Consider the following 696-nt stretch of genomic DNA (forward strand, 5'->3'; position numbering starts at 1 on the left):
AGCAGCAGCAGCACCACCACCACCACCACCCGCACCAGCAGCAGCAGCAGCAGCAGCAGCAGCAGCAGCAGCAACATACCTGCAAGTGCATCTTCATACTGAAGTTTCACAGCCATCATCAGCAGCAAACGCAGCAGCTCAATACGAACAGCGGGGCTGTCTTTTACTGGTTTCTCTACCTTTATACCCAAGTCATCTATATACTGCATGCATATAAATAAATAAATAAATAAATATAAATAAATAAATATAAATATAAATAAATAAATATAAATGTTTATTTATTTATTTTTTTTTATTTTTTTTAATACACTTATTGATATACTTATGTTTATTTATTTACTTTTAGTTGTTTCTCTACCTTTATACACAGCTCATCTATATACTGCATGCATATAAATAAATAAATAAATAAATAAATATAAATAAATAAATAAATATAAATAAATAAATAAATATAAGTGTTTATTTATTTATTTATTTTATTTATTTATAAATGTATATGTATATGTATACAGCAACAGCAAACAAATGAATACATAAATCTCACTAGCAGCAGCAGCAGCAGCAGCAACAGCAGCAACAGCAGCAACAGCAGCAACAGCAGCAGCAACAGCAGCATGATATATACATATATATACACATACACATATATACATACATATATATATATATATACATATATATATATATATA

At 29.0% G+C, this 696-nt stretch overlaps 1 protein-coding gene across 1 annotated transcript in view; it reads left to right on the forward strand.

Annotated features, from left to right (window-relative positions):
* EMH_0066400 (uncharacterized protein) overlaps positions 1-102 on the forward strand; it is a gene marked incomplete at both ends in the record, with an annotated part of 741 nt that extends 639 nt beyond the window's left edge. Inside the window, one exon of the mRNA XM_013498496.1 lies at positions 1-102. Within this exon, the coding sequence (XP_013353950.1) occupies positions 1-102 (102 nt within the window).
* Between the last annotated feature and the right edge of the window lie 594 nt (positions 103-696).

The sequence above is a fragment of the Eimeria mitis genome, genomic scaffold, assembly GCF_000499745.2.
Source record: "Eimeria mitis Houghton genomic scaffold, Emh_scaff3466, whole genome shotgun sequence".
Lineage (NCBI taxonomy): Eukaryota > Apicomplexa > Conoidasida > Eucoccidiorida > Eimeriidae > Eimeria > Eimeria mitis.